This window comes from Idiotropiscis lumnitzeri, chromosome 9 (genome assembly GCF_059441095.1).
Source record: "Idiotropiscis lumnitzeri isolate Australia: NSW breed Sydney's pygmy pipehorse chromosome 9, RoL_Ilum_1.0, whole genome shotgun sequence".
NCBI classification, from domain to species: Eukaryota; Metazoa; Chordata; class Actinopteri; order Syngnathiformes; family Syngnathidae; genus Idiotropiscis; species Idiotropiscis lumnitzeri.
Genome location: NC_142399.1, coordinates 614,091 through 633,375, shown reverse-complemented (window position 1 = coordinate 633,375; position 19,285 = coordinate 614,091). Strand labels below are relative to the sequence as shown.

Sequence of the window (19,285 nt, the reverse complement as noted above, 5' to 3'; positions counted from 1 at the left end):
TTTTAAAATGATCAGCATTTATAAAACATCGCAATGTCCCATGACTACTTTTACAACAGGACCTCATGTGGTCCTCGAGGGACACCTGGTGCCCATGTCACCATTTTTGGTGACCACTGATCTATAATGTGGGTGTTAAATAATCTCCAAATTATGCATGGCAGGATAATTTGGATCAAAGCTTTCATATAGACTTATTTTAAACATTTGTATGAAAGAGTTCACATTCAGTGCAAGTCATTTAATTACGCGATGAATCCAAAAAGCCTGATGCTTCAGTGCTCAAAATAATCAGGACTAAAACACACCAAAGCAATGTTAATTCAGCCATTAAAATTGGATGGAAACTTTTAGTGCAAGGCTTAAGGTGATGTAAAAATAAGAAAAGCGCTTTAGAGGGGAAAAAGAAAGTAGCAGGGGCAAAAGAATGTCATAAACGCAAATGTGTTTCAAAGCGGAAGACAAAACACGGGTGGGATCAAAATGTATAATTGATTTTATAAGGGACAATCTTTTCGTTGAACATTCAAAGACATTTTAAGGACTTGACAAGAGTCTCTCGTTTGTTTCACACAGAGATGAGATTTTAAACGAAATACAAATGAGGTTTTTTTTCTTTTGATACAGACATTCATTTGACACAAATCAAAGCAAACAAGTCTGTGTGGGAATATTTGAGTTTTTAGAAGAAGCTAGTTTTAAGTTTTATAGTGGGTGCAACTTGGACTGTCGGCTGAGCTTGGCGTGCTGCATCTTTAGCTTTGCTGCTGGCCTGGTTTGCCCGAACAGCACATTCCAGACGGGTTTTAAGCTCAGGTGCTGCACCAATGACCATCTTGAAGGCAGCTGGATAGAGAGGGCCGATGCGCATTAAGTTCTGAAGGGCAAAGTCATGCAAGCCTTTGGAGACTTGGGATGCAGAAGGAATGGCATTTTCATCCAAAAGGTATGAGATAAGGGTTGGAACAAGAAGCGCCACCAACTGGACTCCTATTGGACACATGACAAACAATCAGCTAATACAACAATAATAATTAAAAAGAACTCTTTCTGTTAGGAGAGTCAATCGATTATTGAATAACTATAATACAAACTGCAAATGTAAACTGCAGAATCCTCAGTCTTCTAAGCGCAAAGTCTTTTGAAAGTGTTCAGTGCTTTTTCATATTGAAGTAAAATCGAATTTATATACACTCATTGTTTTTACTATCGTGTTGTTAGCAGTTCCTCTTGCATTCTGTTTTGGTGACAATATTTTCCACACAGATATTGGGACGCACACATTTTTTTTGTTTTTTTAACTCGGAGCACAGTTGCCCCAAAGCGGAACATTTCGGGAAGTAAACACATTTTCACTCATTTTAACTGTCTTACTGGTAAATGGGCTGAAGTTTGATAGCAACATAAAATAGTTAATTAAGAAAAAAATCTGCAAATTTACTACTGGTTGCGCGAGTACAAGAAAACATACTTGCACTCAAATTTTAGGGGAATATGCCACACTTGAGAGGCAGTCTGCAGCTGACAGATAATTAATCACTCAATGATATTTTCTGTGTAGCTTTGTCATACACCCGTCAAAGGACATTGAAAAGAAATCCTGAATTTTAATCGAAGACAAGCAAATTGCCAGTAAGCTGTAGTAAGCATTCTAAAAATAGCCTTGATGCTCTGCTCATTGCTAGTGCACATTTACAGCCACTGAATTAAACACTCGAACAGACGAAAGACAGCACACATTAGTGATCCATTAAGCAAAGAGACACTTACGGTTCTGCTCTTCACCCATGCCAACAAGAATCTCCAGGACTCTGATGCCCTCCTGCACAGCTTGCAGCTCAGCAGACGTCTTTGGCCGACAATGCTCCACTGCCTTCAGTTTCTCCACCATGAGTGGAGCCAGAGCGTGAATGTACGGTGTCGAAAGAGGACGGCTGGGATGTTGAAACACTGACAAGAGCAGCTGGTAACACCGTGCCTGAATCTGGAACGAGGTCAACAAAATAGAATGGAAATTGAGTCCGGGATTTACAATGCGTACGAGGGATGAGCTTTTCGAGGTTCAGGCACTTACACAAGGATCACAAGAGTTGAGGGCATTGCGGAAACATTGCATGCAGCCCTTTTGCAGGACAGTAACGCCGACAAGTTCATGACTAGCAGACAGGAGGAAGAGTGTAATTGCTGTCAACATACTGATCTCATCCAAATTAGGTCTGGACTCATCTAAAAGAAAAAAAAGAAACAACCACACAAATGATGTTGGGCATATCGCATGTTGCTCATCCTTCAGTGAATCAAAGTATTTCTGCACAAACCTGGCTGGGAGTCCTCGAGCACAGAAGCCAGGCTGCTTCTTACAAGGGCAGTCCACTGCGTGTGGAGGCTTTCCACTCGAGCCAACGGCGACGTGACGATGGACTTGATGGCCTGCAGGGCAGCCGACACAGACGTAGGCACGGAATTGTCAGCAGTCTTAACTGCGGTTTCCCTCAGCACCCCGGTGACGAGGAAGAGAACGGTAGGTAGGATGGTCATGCTGCCTGAGAACGGAAAGCAACAAACGCAACGATTAAAGTATCGTTTCTCTCTGCGTTGAGTTTTACGTGTGCGTCTCACCAGCTGGGGAACAGAGCGAGGGCAGTTCGGCCAGGATGGAAACGGCGTTTGCCACCAAGCGCGCACTCTCCTCAGGCAGTCGTTTGGACCTGAGCGGCACATGGCTAGGTGACTCCTTCACACGTGTATTGAGCTGCGGTAAGTGACGAACCAGGATGAAAACCAGCAGCTCCATTGCGGCAAACACCAGAGAAGCGCCAGGGACGAGCTCGCCCGTCTCTCCCCCTTCCCCTTGGGTGAGTTGAGAATCTCTCGGGCCTTCCTCCTCTTTGCCTGTGCAAAATGGCGTCATGACCTCGATCGATAAAACTGACACATCATATTACTGCTCTGTAAATAGAACGCAAACCGATAACCTATCTCGACATTTTCTGTACCGCTTATCCTTATTAGGGTCAAAGCTGACCTCAGGCAAGAGGTGGGCGGGGACACCCGTGTCCGGTTGCCCAATCACAGGCCACATATAAACACACAAGCAAATTGTCGTCTTCAATGAACCGATGAAATGTGCATCTTTTTGGAATGTGGGAGGAAGTGCGCAGGGAGACGAAAAAAAAAGTCACACGAGCTAATCACGAGACCGCTGTGCTGCCTAAAACTACAACCAAATAATGACATTTTCAGTAAAACCAAGAACTTTGCAATAGTGTGTTCTGTTGACAAGTAAACCAAGGAGTGCAATGTGTTAGCGCATAACCTTTATTGCTGTGCTGTTGCTGAAGATGGTCGAGTGCAGCTCTTATGGTCTCCTGAACGACAGCAGTCACTTGGAGCTGGACTGCAGGAGGATCCCGGGTCAACAAGAGTCTGTGAAGTACATTCAGGAGCTCCACTGCCAGCAGCTAGAAGAAAAGTAACACTTGATGACACAAGTGCAAGAGTCTTGACAATCACAATGCATTTGTTGTGCCCTTCACAATCTGCAAAGGTCAACCTAAGCAAACCAGCCCAAAAATTAGACATCGATCGATTGTATGACAGAGCACTCAAGTGGCCTTCGGCACCTTGTGAAGGCTGTAAACATCACATGACCATGTTGTATTTAGCAGATGTTTGCACTCAAGCAATCCTGGCAAATGTGTCACTTGAACTACAACAATAAAGCAGCTTGAGTAAAGATGCTGCTTTCATTTCTCTTATTTTTTCAATTCATGAATAAATCAGAAAAAAATGAAAAACAGGACATTAATTCAAATTGACAAACAGGATGCTGCATGAACATCTCAGAGCTCTTAAATTGTCATTTTTTTCTTACATTCAAATGTATGCCACAATATCCTCTATACAGGCGTCATTTTTCAGTCAGCAACAATTATCTAAGAAGGATTTATCATGACACGCGTTACACGAGATGCCGCATGCAGTGTGACAAACCAACTCAAGTTGGAGCGCCATTGCTGTATTTAACATGTTTCAGCCTTAATGAATACTATTTCAAAACATTTTTCATTGAAATTATTTTACTTTAACTAACTGATTGAATGCACAAATTCAAATGTGTTGCAACCACTGACGCAGCACAACCGCCAACCAACCACAAGTAACCAACAGTCAACAAGACACTTTCCAATGAAAAACCTTTCCTGCTCCCATTTCAAAACATGTTTTGCTCCTCGTTTTTTCTGAATTATTATTTGATTTTTTTGTCCTCCGTCGACGGGGCCAGGAAGGTGCCCTTACCTGGTCTTGCGCAATGTGGGTCTTTGCACAGGGAGACTCAAGCAGAGTGGACAAGGCGTGCAGGCAGGACATGACATGCTCAATGGGCTCCTCAGGCCGCGGGAAACAAAGAAACTCGATACTGACACCTGAGAGACAAAGAAAACCTGGGCTTAGCGCATGTTCACACTATTCCTTGCCTTTATCTTCTGCAAGCTTTTCACTGTTTGTGGGGCAGTGGCAGGACGGTGAACAAAAAAAAAAAGGGTACCCCCTCGTGTTTAAAAATGTGAGTCCTGGGCAACAAAATTGTGAGGAACTACAAAATAAAAAATAAACTAAGATGAATCTCTACATCTTTACCTAACATGAGATGCATCCTGTCTTTGACGGACTTTTCGAAGGTCTGAACGGTCGGTGAGACTCCGGAATGGAGGGCGGGAGCCTTGGAGAGAACTGGAGAAACGTCTTCGTTTTCTTGACAAGCTCCAAAGCCAGTGCTGCTGAGCCACAAGGCCACGGCGTGCAGTACAGGAGCCCAAGAATTGCGGTAATGCAGCCTTGCGGTGTCTATCGTCTCTGGGGTATAAAATGCACCACCTGAACACACAGTTTAAATTCAGTTTTAAGCTTATAAAGTGGAGTAACTCTCTTCAAAAGCAAGCCCAAAAATAGAACAAAGACCAATAAACTGCAGCGATGCGCATCCACTTGCGAGGAGAGATGGGCACCAGGCAACAGACACAAGTAAATGTCTCAAACATTTCATTGTGCTATTGAGCAATCAAAGGCGCGGTTGTGTCGTACCATCAGGGGGCAGCTGACTGGCAAACTCTGCAGGCAGCGTGAGCAGGGCATAGTCTCGGAGCATGGCCAACCACAGTCGACTAAGCGAGGGCAGTTCAGGCTGCACTAAAGTGATGAGACTGTCAGGGGGAAGCACATCTGCACCCAGATCATCCTCATCGTCATCTCCGCTTCGAACCGCTTTGACAGGCTTTGATTCCGCCTCTTTCTTTATGTTCATCGCCACCACATAAACCTGTCAAGAGCAGCCATAATCATGCAATCGCCATGCGTGTTCGCAACACATCACATGAGTGTTACGGAGTCTTGGCTCGCACCTCCGCCCATGCTTTAAGCACCGCCAGCTTCTCCATGGTGGTGGCACTCTCACTGTACAACTGACTGGATGAACCCTTCCCAGCTTGAACTTTGTCCAATGATGACACGAGCAGGTTGTGGACTCGCCGCAGGTCGTTGAGGTCACTTACTACGCCACTACCAATCCAAGTGCTGCACACCTATGGAGACGCGCAATCAGCGTTGAAGGTGACTTAAACTTCATTAAGGGCCTTCTTACAGATCTCGCGCTTTCATTGGGCATCTGAAGAAATAGTATTGAAATAGATTGCAAAGATACAACATGTCTGGTAGAATTAATAACCACAGATGATCAAATTTGCGGAAAGTGTAGACCAAATAAAATTGAGGGATCATTATTTCTGCTATATATTATAACACCGTTTAAACAAAATGGAGCAAAGGGAAATTCAAAGCAAATTAGTGAGAATGTATTTCTTAAAAAAAAAAAAAAAAAAAAAGGATTGACCGTTTCCTACCTGGCACGCTTTTGCTGTTATGTCAGATGGTGTATCGGGCGAAAAAGCGGGTCTGAGAGCAGCTCCAACCTTAACACAAAAAATTGACAATTCAATTATTTTGGGGATTACAGAATAACGGAATTCCTAAAAAGTTCTTGACTCACGTTGGCCTGGTATTGTTCCAAGATAACATGCCCCGGGAACTCGGGCTCGGGAACACACGCAAACTTTTTAATGATGACTTCAAGAGCCTGCAGACCAGCCATTCTCAACTGGTTGCTGTGGTCTGTGGCGGCCATGAAAGCCATCCGGATGAGGTCAGACAAATGGAGCACGAGCAGCTCTCCTAGGCAAAGAGACATAGCAAAGAAACGCAAAGATGACGTGAGCAGAACTAAAATGAGCAGCCAGTTAGTCGGGAAACAGTGAAAAAGACTGTCCGATGACGATCATTTTCTTTAATCCTAACATACTTCATTCATACAACGTAAAGTCAAATTAGTTCTCTGCACTGAGACTATTTGGGGAGAGCAGAAGGCAGCAAGTGTGTCGCTTGCAGGTACCAAAATCAATCATGTCAGCACCTTGGTCGAGGAAACTGGCCGCAAATCGGCCGTACGTGGTTCTGATTATACTTTGTGTTAACGTGCACACCAAGACCAAGATGTCAGTGCTGTGAAAAAGGGTTTGCCCTTTGTCAAATTCGGATTTTGTTTCATCGTTTCCGCATTTTCATTTTGAAGATTAGCCCCAAAAATTGACAAAGATAAAACGTTGTTTTTAGATGGTGTTCCAAACTTTCTCCACCTGGAAATCATTTTCAATCGACAAAATGAAGTTGAGCAAAAGATCTCAAAAAGCTGCAACAAATCGCCTCGATCCAAAGAAATTTAAGAACAGTTGAGTAATTAAGCGTCTGGAAAGGGTTACAAACGTCATTTGTAAAGATTTCGGAATCCAGTGAACCGCGGTGAGAGCCATTATGCGCAAATGGAGAGAAAACATGGAACGGCGGTGAACCTTCCCAGGAGTGACCCCAAGAGCACAGCGACGACGCATCAACTATTTTTTCACACAGGGACAAGCAACTTTACCTTTTGTAGCTTAGTTTGTTTTCTTTGGCCTTAATAAAATTTTAAAAAGTGCTTTTCATGTTTACTTGGTTTACTTTTCTCAGATGTTTACATTTGTTTTTCATGCTCTTAACGAGAGGAAACGATGCAAAAAAATCCAAATTTGAGAAGGGCAGCAAACACCTTTTGACGTCACTCTACCCTGTGACACTTCAACAACCATTTGAGGCATGAGCTCATATTCAATTCTTAAGCCAAAGGCATAAGGCTTCATTTTAAGAGACACAGTCAGGAAGGTCTGAATAGATTTATTTATTGTTGTGGTAAAACAAATTGCAGTGGAGTTGAAATGCACTTTATCATCGTAAAATGTGTTGCTATTTTTCCACCTCTCAAACTATTAAAAGTAAACTATTTTTAGAAGCTCTTCTCAGGATGATGTAATACGGTTGTAGCCAAGCGTATGTGCCAGAAAATGAAATGAAATGGCCCATGCTACACCCTTCAATCAAGTTTGGACAAAACACGCCGGCTTCATTTTTTACAATAATCTAGCAGACAAGAGAACGATGTCGAGAACATTATTTTTTTTGTTTGATCATTTGTATCGAGTGTGTTGCAGAAGGTCGCGTGTTCTACCTTTTGGGTTTTTTGCTTGCGTAGAACGAGCAGTCGCCAGGTCAAAGTGCGCCTTGTCTGCGTTCTCACACAGGATGATAATGCGGCACAAGCAATCGGCAGCAAACACTCGCGTCACCCAGCGAGGTGCCACAGAGGGCTTGGCTTTGTCATCGTCGCCTAAACCTGTAAACATGATGTCGTCGTCCATCTCGTCTTTTTTCTCAGAGTCTTCATCTTTTTCCACCTCAAATGTGACAGCTCCTCCCACGTCTGACGGAGAAGACGGCCATATGTTGAGGTATGCAAAACAGAAGAATCACTTCAGAGCATCCTGTCTCCATGACTTTAGAGTCAATGATAATGGGCAATTTTCTTCCTTTTTGTCGTCACCTGTTGTTGCTGCAAGGACGTCCTTGCATAATTTAAGCCAATGGGAAAGCTTTTCCACAGCAAGCGATGACAGCATGTGACCCAGCGTGTCATGAATATCAGAGCACAGCTTCTTGTCGGTTTCGTGGTCCAGCATGCCAAATAGTGCCCCCTCAAGACCCGTCTCAGTAATGTTCAGATCTGAATCGGCAAGTAAAACGCCAGCGTCTCATTCAAAAATATGCCAGCACAACACATTCAAGTTAGTGTGCAGGTTTGCACTCACTTATCGCAGTGTCTTTGCCATTTCCTGCCCTCTTTGCGAGGCTCATGGCGTACTCACAGACCTCGGAGGCCTCTCTCTGAGCAAGTTGTCTCAAGCAGGCTACAGCAGCGCGGCGCAGCAACAGGTGGGAGCTGCATAAGTGCACCTGAGAAAGTCCCAACAGGACGCAAAATGACGTTACTGCATCAGCGGTTTTCAGACCTCACAAAAAGAACCAAGTGAAAAATGAAAAATCATTTGGAGTTGGTCTTACACAAAGACACGGCACCAAGCTGGAGAGGTTGACATGGCGAGGAGCAAACATGTGCAGTTGTTGCAGACACGAGATGGCAGCCGCCTGCACCAGCGAGTCTGAATGATCCTGCATGATGGCGCAGCCGACCAGGCAAGACGAGCGAATGGTGGAGATGGTGGCGCCGTTTCCTTCGTAGTATAGCAGCAGAGCAAAAGTAGGAATGACATCAACGTTAACGTTTGTGCCTTCACATTGAGAATACTACCACCTGCTGCTAAATGAAACCGAGTGCAATTCCAGGACATTTGTAAAATCGGACATTTAGTGAAGTCTTGGATTTTCTCTCCGCTAGATTTATTTACCTTGTAATTCTGGTCCAACAGTAGTTATGAGCGCGCCCAAGCAGCGCCCCAAACACTGATGCACCTCTGTGTGTGACGGGGGCACCGTGAGGAGCAAGGTAAGGACCAAGGACAAGGTGGGTTCCACGTAGCCTCTATACATCGGACCGCTTGAGTCCACAATGAGAGCCAAAGAGTGCAAAGCCCATGTCTGTCCAAAAAAAAAAACTTTGCTATAGCGATGATTGCCATGATTAGTAGAGTAAAATCCTTTCACTTGAATACTCGCTTCAAGTTCAAATGAAAAGAAAAAAAAACCGAAAGCCAACACTACAAACATACTGTGGTTTAAAATTAAGAGACGACACAGTAGCCCCCAAAAGTCTGTGGGAATTGCAAACTATTTTGCAGTTTAAGAGTTGCGATTGTTCCCATATTTTACCTGGACCTCATGAGAGGATCCATCTTGGGCCAGTGCCAGTAGAATACTAACACTGGTCTTTAAGTGCTGACCGGAGCCGATTCCGCCTACATATCGATGCAGACAGCCGAGAGCCAGCGAATGACCCGTCCGTGACACGACGTCGCGCGCTGACTTCAGTCTGCAAACGGAGGAGACAAGACAGTTTAGGAATCACCAGATTCATGTTCAGATTCAGCTCAAGACGGTTAGCTCACTTGTCAAAGCTTGTCTGAGCCATTCTGGCGATGAAAGTCGCCTCTCCCACCACTTGAGCCATTCTGCCGAGGGCCTCGCCGGCAGCACAGCGCAAAATGGGATTGGGATTATCCAGGGCCCCCATCACCAGGGCCAGGGCTGACTTGCGGACCTCCTCTGGACCCAAAGTACTCTTGTTCTCCGCCAATCCCTTCAAGTACGGCGAGGAAAGATGTCGTTTCTCAACATTTACTAAGCGAATAAAGAAAGACGACAGCCTTATAAAGTGATTGATCGATTCTCACCTTGAGAGCACTCAGCACTGCCGTGAAGATGTTAAGTTGCACAGCTTGCTGGCGAACTCCTTTAGCTTGCTTGATACATTCTGCAAAATGGTCCAGCATCTGCAACCTGAATTACGTCGACAACAATTCATCGTTTGGACTCCTTTTTAGACAGCAGCAGTGAACACAAACTCCAACTAAGCAAAATGTGTTTCATGTGAGTTGCAAGTATGCTCATGATTCAATAACTTACCGGTGTTTGAAAGACACGTGGGGGAAAACGACACCAAAGAGAGCCACCGAGGCATCAATGACTGACACTCCCAAAGGGAGTGGCCCTGGGATGGCTTCACCGACAGGCACTCGCAGGTAGATGGAGGAGGGATCGTGCTCCAAAGCGCCACTGCCGGATGCACTGTTAGGCTGCAGCTGTGAAGCAAGAATCAAGAACTTGGATAAGAAACAAGCCACGAGAATATTAATGATCCAATTTCCGGCTTATTGCACCTGGTCCTCGATAGACTTGTGGTCGGTTTCCTGCAGCCACGAGCCCATGAGCACACTGTCATCGTAGTGGCAGAGCGAGCGCAACAAAGACGTGGTGGTGTTGGAAGAGTTGTCAGTCAAAGTGAATTCTGCCACCAGCTCCCTGAGGAGGGCATTGAAGCTGCCTGGAGGAGCACAGCAATACAAAGAGCTTGACTTGTTCTCAGAGAGAAGTCGCCTTTGGCATGGCCAGCAACAAGACAAAAGTGGAAAGCCAGTCAAAATTGCAGGACAATCAAATACAGCAAACTCAAATTTAAGATAATATTCATGCAAAAAATAAAAAGACAAGTAAAAAAAAATGTTCTGCAAACATAGAACAGCATAATTTGCCATTTGCTTCTAGTGATTTACTGTTTATTCAAACTAGTGTGTTCAGTGATTCCCAAAAATAAAATCATAGAATTCAGAGGAGGGGGGGGGGTAAAAGCTGTTCAAAGAAGTCGAGTAATGTGAGTTGGTAAAAAGGATCTTATCAAAACTGCGTTGTGCTTGTTATAAATCCAATCCCTTCCTAAATCGAAATTTGGACATGAATTCTTGCTGCTCAGACATGTACTTCAGGATCACACAATCAAAGTCTCGTTCACAGTGCTTCCATTTTTGTCATTGCTTCTCCAGATTGGGAGGCGTCGACTTGTTCCCGTGCCAATCACCTTTGTTTAAGTCCTTTTCAGTCATGAAGGAATCCATCTTTCTTACCTTCGTATGTTTTCGGTGGCAAGAGAGCCAAGATGTCATAGAGACGAAGTCGCACCATGGCCGCACTTGCTTTCAAATGTGCACCGTGAACTTTGATGATGGCTGGGACACTGAGGAGCAAACATGAAGAAATCAATTTAAAACCCAAATATTTCTGTCTTGGTGTCTTTGCTGTACGAATGCAGGCGACATACTCACTGAGATATCATAGTCATGGCACATTCAATGGGTGTCATCAGCCTACGAATGACGTCCTCTGTAAGGAGCTCAGGACAGTGAGCCACAAAACTACGCATGGCTAAACAGGAAAGGACAGAATCAGACAGAAGCGAGCGAGTTGATATTTAGCGCACGTTTCGAAAGAGCGCCGAGAAAATTTGTTTACCACACAGAGCTCCAGCTCGGCCTTCGAGGGTGACCTGCCAAGTAAAGGAGTCTCCCCGCGCCTTTTCTGCCTCCAGCTCCTTCTGGGACCGAGGAAACACATTCCGCCACAGCAGCAGCATCTTGGGAAGGTGATAACGCACGAGGGAGGGACCTTTGGATTCATACGCGTCAGACAGAGGGAAGGGGGGGGTTGCGTCACACAGAGAGAAAGCTTACTTGACAAATCCCAGTTGAGATAACATTTGTAACATTAAGTTAATTCACCCAAGGTCATGAGGGCGCCCAGCAGCAGCCATCCAGCTTGCGTGCGCTGCAAGGACAGTCGACTGTTCTGAGCCGCCGTCCGAAGGAGGTCTTCAGCGATGCTAACCACCAGCTACAGGGAAACAACACGCATATATTAAAGGGGAAGTCAAACTAAAAAAATCTTCAGCCCCTCTAATCGAAATACGCCATTCGAATTAATATTGGCGGAATATGAGTTAAGCAGTAATATCCACCCGTTTTTGAACATCTCGGGTGGGGGGGAATTGCTACTTGCTGTCAACAGGAAATGACATCACAGATGCTCAGGGCTCAGATAGCGACCAATCATGGGCAACAGGTGAGTTCAAGCTCTAAATGTACATATATTGTGAACATTTAGGAGCAAAAGATGAGTGGGAGCTAGAAGGTTTAGTGAAGCGTTCCGATACCTTGCCCTTCGAGTGTGGGATTCCAAGAGGGCACTGGTGTACACCCCCAAGGAGGGCCGCCATCGCAAAGCTGTATCCGCTAACAGCCTCGGGTGAACTCTTGAGATTGTTGATTCTGTCGGCACAGCGTTTGAGCAGCGGGGTTAACTGATAGGGCAGTGCCACGGCAACACAGCGCAGGCACCAAGCGGCGGCCAAACGAGCAGCCATGCTCGGGTGGAGCAGCACTGACGTTACCGTTTCCAGAAGTCCTGAGGAAGATGTCATTGGGGGAAAAAAATAAATAAATTGTGATCACAACCACATTCTGTTTTTGAGAAAAGGTCTTCTGAGAGATGTGCACGTCGTACCGATGGAAGGCTCCTGGATGAAAGGCGAAGCTGTGGCACTCAAGCTCTGAACAAGGCTGCCCAATTCTTTTAGGGCACAAACCATAACATGCTGGCTGGCCGAGACATCAGCTGCACCAGTTTTGTTTTCTCCATTCAGGTCATTAACAACTGCCTCTGGAACAACAAAGGGGCATTCTGGAGATGTTTGGCGGGATAACCTTTATAAATTCATCATGTGAGCTGCAGTCACGTCAACATAAGACAGACTAGATATTAGATGAGCCTGAAAATCATCTCGTATTAAAAACATGCCACACACACGTTTTGCATGCTATGCCGCCTAGCCTCATTACGTTGGCGGTGGTCTTATTTTTTTGGAGACTTTAAATACTTAAGGTATAGCTTTAGAAGCTACTTCTTGAACTTGGGGTTTTTTTTCCTGGATAATTTGAGAAACAAAGCGTAGAATGTCTTTCTCAGAAAATGTTGCATTTTGTGCAGAGACGTACATTTCATAATATTATTCAAGTATTGTCTCAAGGCTATACAAAACAAGTATTGCATATTTGATAGTTTGACGGTGACAGAGAAAACCAGAATAAAAAATAAATCACTTTTGAAATATCGGAAAGATCATATTTCATTTTTGTTCACTATGCGAGCGCGTGTGGAGGAAAATAAACGAATGAAATCTAATGCAAATATCACTTGTTGTTATTTTGAGCAGAAGTGGCCTGCTCTGACAATGAGAGTGCAAATTTAGAGGCCGTCAAGCTATTTTTTGCTCAGTGACGGTTATGTGATCTGCTGATATGTAATCACAGAAACACACTGGCAGATGACTATGAGAGAAAAAAGCAAGATCAGACTTGAATTTTTGACAAAGAACAACAATCATTATATGAGGTGGAAAATTAAAAGCAAGTATTATGGCCAGTGTCACACACAGGCTCAAATCGAACAATTTGGATTGCATGCAACCCAAGACCAAATCATGCCAAATATTAAGCAGCAAAATGGAAACTTATTGACACTTGATAAGTACTTACTACTTACATACACTGCAATTCTCGGAAGCGTAATAACCCCCCCCCCCTCCTTACCCACAGCCCTCATTTGCTTGCTGATGGCTTGGCAGATTTCTTTGCCAGCTGCAATCTGCGCCTTCTCGCCAAGTAAGCCGCCCAGGGTGGCACGGAGCATAAAAGAGACGCAGCGTCGCGAGTACACAGCTTCAACGTGTGTCTGCGTGGCCCGTGGATGGGACACAAGGTCCAAAACATGGGAGAGAAAGCTGGCAAAGTTGCGCTCCAGCCACTGGCCACCGAGCGTGGTCACAAACACAACATAGGCCTGAGGAAAAGATGATCTTATATGCGTAAGGTGGCAGGAAACGGTGCCAAATTATGTTTTGTGAAGTGAATGCCGCTCACCTGCGTGATGCCCACCCGGACTTCTCTGCTCACAGAAGCGCCTCCCTTCAACATTTCCCCTCCACTCTTCAAGAAACCAGATCCGCCACGCAGAAAACCTGTGGCCATTAACTCCAAAACTTCCTCAAGCGTCGCCCGTTTCACATTCTGACGCATCACTGAGGGGGGGAAAATAGCGATGGTGAGTCAATTGTTGTATTCATACGAAGGTGTTTTGGCAACTAACCCGCCGCTTGTTTTGGCATGAGAGCCGTAGCCATGACGGTCCCGAGGAGCTTGGCCACAGCAACTCGAACGCCATAGTTTGAACCCTCCAGGGCCTTGAAACACAATGTGGCCATGTTCTCCAGTTCTGTAGTCCACATGAAGACGGCTTCATTCTGCAGCTCCAACAAGCACTAATCAGGGACATGGAATCGAGATGAAGTCGTGTTAGTTTGATTTTCTCAGCTGCAAAATGAGTGATCCTTTGTCTTCCATCGTTATATATGGAAAAATAGGTCTTCTTTTAGGGGGGCTTTTTGAAATCAGAATTCACTCATTAAATGACACACATAAGGATAATATTACATCATTGTCATTGTCACAAGGATACAAAAGAGGTTTCGGTGAGAGAATACCAGAATACAACATCAAGTTTTGGAAAAATGATTACTTAAAAAGGTAGCTTTATGCTTGTATTGCAAAGCGGAGATCACGTGACCAACCTTTGCCACCGCACAGCGCACAGCCATTGACCTGTCTGTGAGCAAAGAGCGGGCATTCTTGTAGATGTCTCTGTGACACGAGGCTGCAGCTCCACCGAGTCCACTGAGCACCTTTTGCAAACTGATGAGTATTTCTCCTCTGCCTTGGGACTGCATCATAGTGAAAATTTAACTAAGATAGCAAACCTAAATGTTCAGTAAAGTCAGCACAACATACGAGTCTATACTTGCAATCGGGTCGGGTCAATAAAATGTTTTCTCACAATGCCATACCTCCGCACTCTTTAATGCCTTTAAAAGATTATTGATGGTGTCTGGAAAGGAACTTCCAAGCATCCTGCCCATCGTTTCATAAAAAGCCCCAACACATGCCACTGCAGCACTAAAAAAAAAGACAAAAATAATTAGATGGGGGGGTTGTTTAAGTAAATGAATATAAGAACATTGATTCTCACTCTTTTAAACATTTTCAATGCTGGGGCGTAATTTATTTAATCAGGCGACATAGGTCATTGGCTAGATCCAACCTGAAAGCCTACATGTCGTTACTTAAATACGACGCAGTATGCAGCATAGACTAGGGCTTGTTAAGAATTCAGTTGATTGATTTGGAAGTCGTTGACGTTTCCTTCAGCACTTGAGACAAAATGGAATGTACAAGCAATCAGCAGAGAGACGCACTGTTCTTCCAGTCACAACAGGTTTGTGGTGAAAGACGAACAACATTACATCAGTTACAGAACATTGAACTAAAGCCGCAAGATCCCCATAATGACGCAACTTTACTATAACAAATTGAAACAGGAGTTCAAAGGATTTACCGAGATTTTTACATCCCAGAAAGACAGATTTAGCAAAATTACGAGTCTTCAATTCATTTCTTGTTAATTTTGCCCAAAGTCAATCAAACTCATTTTGGTCAAATGTTTCTCCCTCCTGCAGAATTTTCTCAGCACATCATGCTCTACGGATACAAATAGACCAGACATTGAGATGCAGTCATTATCAGGCTGCATTAATACCTTCCATAAATCCACTTGTATGCTTAATCCCACCATTAAAACATGAATAATCAGCGTAACATTTGGCTCAACGACTAAATCCTTTGAACAGGGAAAAAGTGTACAGTACTGCTGACATTTTGAGAGTAAATTTATGTAAACCTGTCATCACAATAAATGTTCAAAAAAGACAACATTAAACTTTTTATTCAGTTTCATCTTACAGTTTTGTCGGCAGGTATGCAGGTGTGTCGTCCTTGCTTTTGATGATATCATTGCATTTATCCAGCGTCTGGAAAACCGTGAATGTGTCGCCAATGCTGTAGAGTGTGGCGAGGTTTTTGGCAAGCAGTTTTCTTGTCGGTGGACCGGGAGCACTGCTGATCAGACCTGTCAGTTGTTCCACCAGCTTTTTCTGCTTCTCTTTCACATCCACCTGCCGTTCAAACACAAAGTCTTTAGCCACCATCTAATGAAACACCGAGCGATCAGTTATTAAAAACGTCGCAGTCACCTTATTTGCGGCCACAAGAACCTTATCCAAGAACCGGAGCCATTCGAAGATGAAGACAGGCCTCTTTGCCTCAGTGATTTGCGCTAACGCTTCCTCGTTGAGCAGGAGACTGTGAGCCAGTTCCATGGCGAGGATTTTCACAGATGTCCTTTCTCGATCGCAACTTCTTAATCCACAGTCCGCTCTATAGGATAACAGAACAAGCTAGCCATGCACCAGCATCAAAAACACCTTGGAAAGTATTGTGGCACAACATTAGCGCAATTACTTTATTGCTTTTTTATGTAAAAAGTACTTTCGATTACCCGACAGTAATCGATTACTAATTGTCACGTTAAATGGAAAGCGTTTTACCGTGTCTTGTTCCGATGTTCCTCTTGAGTGTTGACAGCTTCCTCCAGCTGTTAGCAACCTTAAGCTAGCGAATGGTTACGGTAAAAAAAAAACACTTCGTCAAGAGAGTTAAACTCTGAATGGATAATATCCCCTTCCCACTACGTCTTAGTACATTTGACTGTTTCTGAGAGCAACCTCCCAAACACTAATAATCCATGTTCCCATTTCCTGCAGAGAATTACGACAGTACCAATGGTGTTACAGTAACACTTGTCCGATGAAACAAAACAACCACGTAGTAAACTCTGCCTACAAATAAACTCGAATAATTTGAAGAAAATTGTTTAAATTACTTAGCTGTTATCTAATTTGTTTCACAGCTATTAAAAACCACCACTCGACTGCATACAGGGATCTACATACAAGTAATAGTTGATGAGAGTTTGTTGTTAGTCGGAATGTATTGTCGAGGAACCAAACATTAGCGGAACCGGGAACTGCTGGCAAACATTCATCACGGTGCTGCAGTAAGAAAGCATTCTGGGATTAACCAGTTCATACTTTTCTATTTTAAACTTTAATAATGTCTGATGAGGTAGATGATTATATGTCCGATGCTTTCCTCAGTCAAATGTAAGTGTTGTTTTGAACGGCATCTGTATTTTAACATGACAGTTCGTCTGTGCCGTAAAATATTTAGGCATACCTAAATAGCTTCTTTTCGCGTTTTGCCTATTTAAAATAATGAACATCAACATATAGCACGTTAAACACGAGACAATGACAAATTGTTGTCACTCAATTACTGTAGTTGCCATTTTGTTATTATAATGACTTTTTCTTTCTTGTTACAGGCAAGATGTCAAACCAGGTGTCTCCATGGTGAGGCGAGTAAAAGAGGCAATGAAACGGGAAGAAAAGCACAAAGAGAGCAACATTAAAAACCGCCAAAAAACATTGAAGGAGCAAGAAAGGGAAAGCCGGGAAACAGCATTACAGAGCTCCATCAGTAATAACAATAAGGGATTTGCTCTTTTGCAAAAAATGGGTTATAAAGCTGGGCAAGGCCTTGGAAAAGAAGGCACGTTTTCTGATCTGACTTCCTGAAATTTCATATGCTGCTGCATTCTGAACTCGTTTTAATGATAATTTTGTTCAACAATTTAGGGGCTGGCAGAGTTGATCCAATTCCATTGAATGTTAAAACTGGTAAGAAGGCATTTTGACATGCTTGTGATAGAATACTTATTGTATCTTCTCCAACTGTTTTTGTCCTTTAATGAGCCAGACAGAGGTGGCATCGGAATGGAAGGAGCAAAGAAGAGAAAAGCTGAGGAGGAATTGGAGCAGTATCGAAAGAAAGTACTCGCCAAACAACAAAATGAAACCAAATCTCTTGAAGATTTTAGGTAAAGACTAAGTGAATCTATGGCTCTGGGAACTCAATTTTATGACGCGCGAGTGGTTCTTGTCTTATCTCTGCTCATGCTTTCTCCTTTCAAGGTCAAGAGTAAGAACCGAGAGAGAGGAGCGAAAAATTAAAGGCGACCTTAGACGAAGTCAACAAGCCTGTGAGCAGCTAGATTCTCAGAAGGTTGGAGAATAATTGTTTTTAGTGGATGATAATCTCGACATCGCAGACACAAAATGATGCACCTGTACATTACACAGTATGCATCTAGAAAAATATACATTGTCGGGACGTCACTATGGAAATAACACTTGAGTTTTTGTTTTTGTCTAAAATAATTTGCCTTTTCATTTCAGGGCATCACAGTCCCCAGGGAAGAATGGTACTGGCCAAAAATGGGGGTTGATGAGGAGATAGATGATCTTAACAAAGAAGAAGAAGATGAAGAGGAAGAGGACATTTTGGAATTAACGGTTCGTTCTTTTTAATTTGATAAAAATTCAAATAAAAATGAATCTCAAATTTCCCCATTGTGGGACTAATAAAGGACATCTTCATCTTTATATTCAGCAGTCAGGTCAGTTTTTTAATCACATATTATGTGGTATATGTTATAATGCATATTTAAAAAAAAAACTGATAAACATTCAATATGCATTACCAATGAAAACAGGCGTGTGTGGGCGTGGTAGTTGAGGTGGATGGCGAGTCACAGTCTTTCACACCGTCTACATATATCCGCCAACTGTGGGAGCAGCAACTGCGTTGGCAAGGCATTTGGTGAATGTGGTAGCTGCTTCCGCTTGCCACCATGTAAAATCACTTATGATCCTGAAAAATCTTTCTCTTACAGTCTTTTGATCAACTGCAAATACTGACGTCCTATTTAAGAGGGATTCATTTTTACTGCATATGGTGTGGAACGGCCTATAATGGTAAGCTTGATCATATTCAGAACATTTCACTTTTTTTTTTTTTTTTTTTTTAACACATGTTGTATTCCCTTTTTTGATTGGCTGAAATATTTTCCTCTTTCCAGATGAGGAAGACCTGTCCTCGAACTGTCCCGGCGATACAGCAGCAGAGCATGAATGAACTTACCATTCTTATCATAAAGTCTGCAGTAGTTCAGAGCTTCAGAGTCTTCTACATTGTCAAAGCAAAGTCAAAGTAATGATGTCTGAAGCAAAACTGATCCTATTCTATAGCCGCGCACGCACACACTCACTAACGTGTATGTATATGTGTATGTATACGTGTATATATATATATATATATATATATATATATATATGTATGTGTGTGTATGTATGTATATATATATATATATAATGGATGTATGTGTATTCCATTTTTTTCAATTATTGACATGTCTTTGTAACAATGTTTAATTTAAATGGAGAAACGATAAACAGCACCATAATTTCTTATAAATGTCTCAGTATTTCCATGAAATTACATTTGCATAACGT

The 19,285-nt window shown here is 43.3% G+C and overlaps 2 protein-coding genes across 3 annotated transcripts; one reads left to right on the top strand and one right to left on the bottom strand.

The window, feature by feature from the left end:
* Window positions 1–478: 478 nt before the first annotated feature.
* On the bottom strand, window positions 479–16,778 carry heatr5b (HEAT repeat containing 5B). Of its 2 annotated transcripts, none has more exons than XM_088303998.1 (36): window positions 16,421–16,778; window positions 16,067–16,297; window positions 15,777–15,988; window positions 14,825–14,933; window positions 14,552–14,701; window positions 14,071–14,242; window positions 13,845–14,002; window positions 13,515–13,764; window positions 12,430–12,585; window positions 12,080–12,330; window positions 11,649–11,760; window positions 11,383–11,535; window positions 11,196–11,295; window positions 10,998–11,107; window positions 10,257–10,420; window positions 10,003–10,178; window positions 9,771–9,876; window positions 9,486–9,676; window positions 9,250–9,409; window positions 8,829–9,018; window positions 8,485–8,654; window positions 8,232–8,376; window positions 7,967–8,146; window positions 7,595–7,846; window positions 6,047–6,228; window positions 5,901–5,969; window positions 5,403–5,582; window positions 5,086–5,320; window positions 4,642–4,878; window positions 4,300–4,427; window positions 3,317–3,461; window positions 2,620–2,892; window positions 2,319–2,543; window positions 2,075–2,226; window positions 1,771–1,984; window positions 479–990 (listed from the first exon to the last, which is right to left on the bottom strand). In XM_088303998.1, exons 2-36 carry the CDS (start codon window positions 16,190–16,192, stop codon window positions 683–685), a joined length of 6,141 nt encoding a protein of 2,046 aa, XP_088160124.1. In that variant the 5' UTR covers window positions 16,193–16,297; window positions 16,421–16,778; the 3' UTR covers window positions 479–682. The 2 variants fall into 2 exon arrangements, with proteins under 2 accessions (XP_088160124.1, XP_088160125.1); XM_088303999.1 differs by having other exon boundaries at window positions 16,067–16,250.
* Window positions 16,779–16,867: 89 nt separating this feature from the next.
* Window positions 16,868–19,069, top strand: gpatch11 (G patch domain containing 11). Its single transcript, XM_088304002.1, has 8 exons — window positions 16,868–17,035; window positions 17,257–17,483; window positions 17,570–17,611; window positions 17,691–17,811; window positions 17,906–17,996; window positions 18,170–18,286; window positions 18,667–18,748; window positions 18,853–19,069. Exons 1-8 carry the CDS (start codon window positions 16,986–16,988, stop codon window positions 18,906–18,908), a joined length of 786 nt encoding a protein of 261 aa, XP_088160128.1. The 5' UTR covers window positions 16,868–16,985; the 3' UTR covers window positions 18,909–19,069.
* Window positions 19,070–19,285: the final 216 nt, after the last annotated feature.